This window comes from Echinops telfairi, unplaced genomic scaffold (assembly GCF_000313985.2).
Source record: "Echinops telfairi isolate 266 unplaced genomic scaffold, ASM31398v2 ScPeMD7_7468;HRSCAF=8506_0, whole genome shotgun sequence".
In the NCBI taxonomy this organism is placed as follows: Eukaryota; Metazoa; Chordata; class Mammalia; order Afrosoricida; family Tenrecidae; genus Echinops; species Echinops telfairi.
Genome location: NW_022111369.1, coordinates 28,298,213 through 28,299,759, shown reverse-complemented (window position 1 = coordinate 28,299,759; position 1,547 = coordinate 28,298,213). Strand labels below are relative to the sequence as shown.

At 44.0% G+C, this 1,547-nt stretch overlaps 1 protein-coding gene across 1 annotated transcript in view; it reads right to left on the bottom strand.

The window, feature by feature from the left end:
* The window catches only part of SNCA (synuclein alpha), a 119,256-nt gene extending 118,655 nt beyond the window's left edge, over positions 1-601 (bottom strand). The window contains exon 1 of the mRNA XM_004703260.2: positions 456-601. Coding sequence (XP_004703317.1) covers positions 456-576 — 121 coding nt within the window. The 5' untranslated portion in view covers positions 577-601. The remainder of the gene's footprint in view (positions 1-455) is intronic.
* Between the last annotated feature and the right edge of the window lie 946 nt (positions 602-1,547).

Below are 1,547 nucleotides of genomic sequence, written 5' to 3'. Positions count from 1 at the left end.
ACCAAAAAAGAAAAAAAGAAAACACTATGTTAATAAAATGAATCAAATACCTATCAATTTTGATTCTTAAGAATATTATTGATTTTTTAAGACTCAAATTTTGAAAACTACAACTGGGCACTTAATGCAGACACTTATACACATAAATCACCATAACTCAGAATTAAGTCAACAACAACAACTTTGATTTGGGTTATGCTATGCAAAGAAACATTCTTTTTTAAAGGAACAAAATGTTTTACATTAATAGAAAATTGAATAATCAGGAAAAACAAAAGTTTATCTTCAACTCAAATACACACATTCCTCTACCCACACATTTCTGAGTCAGTCCATCCTTTTTGCAAGTGAGGATACAGGAAGAATGAAGCAAAGAAACACCAGCATTTAGAGTATCCATCATCCTAACCTGTCAGCCAGTCATGAACATTGAAATAAGAGTTGGGATGACCTACCTACATAGAGAACACCCTCTTTTGTCTTTCCAGCTGCCTCTGCCACACCCTGTTTGGTCTTTTCAGCTGCAGCCACCACGCCTTCCTTAGCCTTTGAAAGTCCTTTCATGAATACATCCATGGCTTATGAGTTCCTGAACACCACTCTGAAGAACACAAAACACTTCGGATGAGAACTTTTTGGTAAAACAACACAACATTTAAAACAGTCAAGGTGAAAAGCAGAGGAATCAGTAGAACCCCCCAAAAATGTGTATTATTTTTTTTAAGCTTACCATCACTTGACCACTGAACAAAACAGCCCTTCTTAAGCTGTTACACTCAAAATTTAGCATCCCCTACATCCACCGCGTCAGGGGGCCCTGGTGGCCTTTACTAGATTTAGTACTGGGCTGTTGACCACAAGGTCAGCAGTTCAAATCCACCACGTGCTCTGTGAGAGCAAAAAAACGAGGCTTTCTGCCCCCATAAACATTTACAGCCGGGAAAGCCCCCAAATACAGTTCCAGTTGGCCCTATGGGTCGGTATGAGTCAGAACGGACTCCATGGCCGTGGGGGCACATGTCTAGCTGCCTGCACATGGGTTAGGATGACTCCTCAGTACTGTTCCCACTATGTTTCACACGCGGAGTAGCATGGAAGAATGGACCTCTCTTTTAACTTCCTAGGACCCAATTCGTGACCATTTAAGTTAGCAGCACATTTGGAAGAAAACCCACAGAGAAGGAAACGGAGTTGTAGGCGTGTTTCAGAGGCATCTTAGAAATGAATTTCAGAAGACTGGAGAAGAGAGGGAAGAGAGAGAAGCCTGGGTGTGGCTCACGCTGAGGCCGCAGTAGCCCGCTGAAGCCTCCCTCTCTAATCTCGCGGACCATCCGCCCGCCCTCAGCTATCTACCCAGGGCAGGCGGCGCGGTTCACCTCCAAGAAAGGTCTCCAAACCGGTGCCAATGGCCGGCAGTGGTTAGTAGAAACCAGCCTAGAGACTGGTTTCTACAGAGTCCTCAGAGTCGTGCCTGCACCTGTTAACCCTTTAACACCTGTTGACTTGCTTTTCCAGAGCTGCTTCAATCTCTTGCTCCTCGCTCGCTC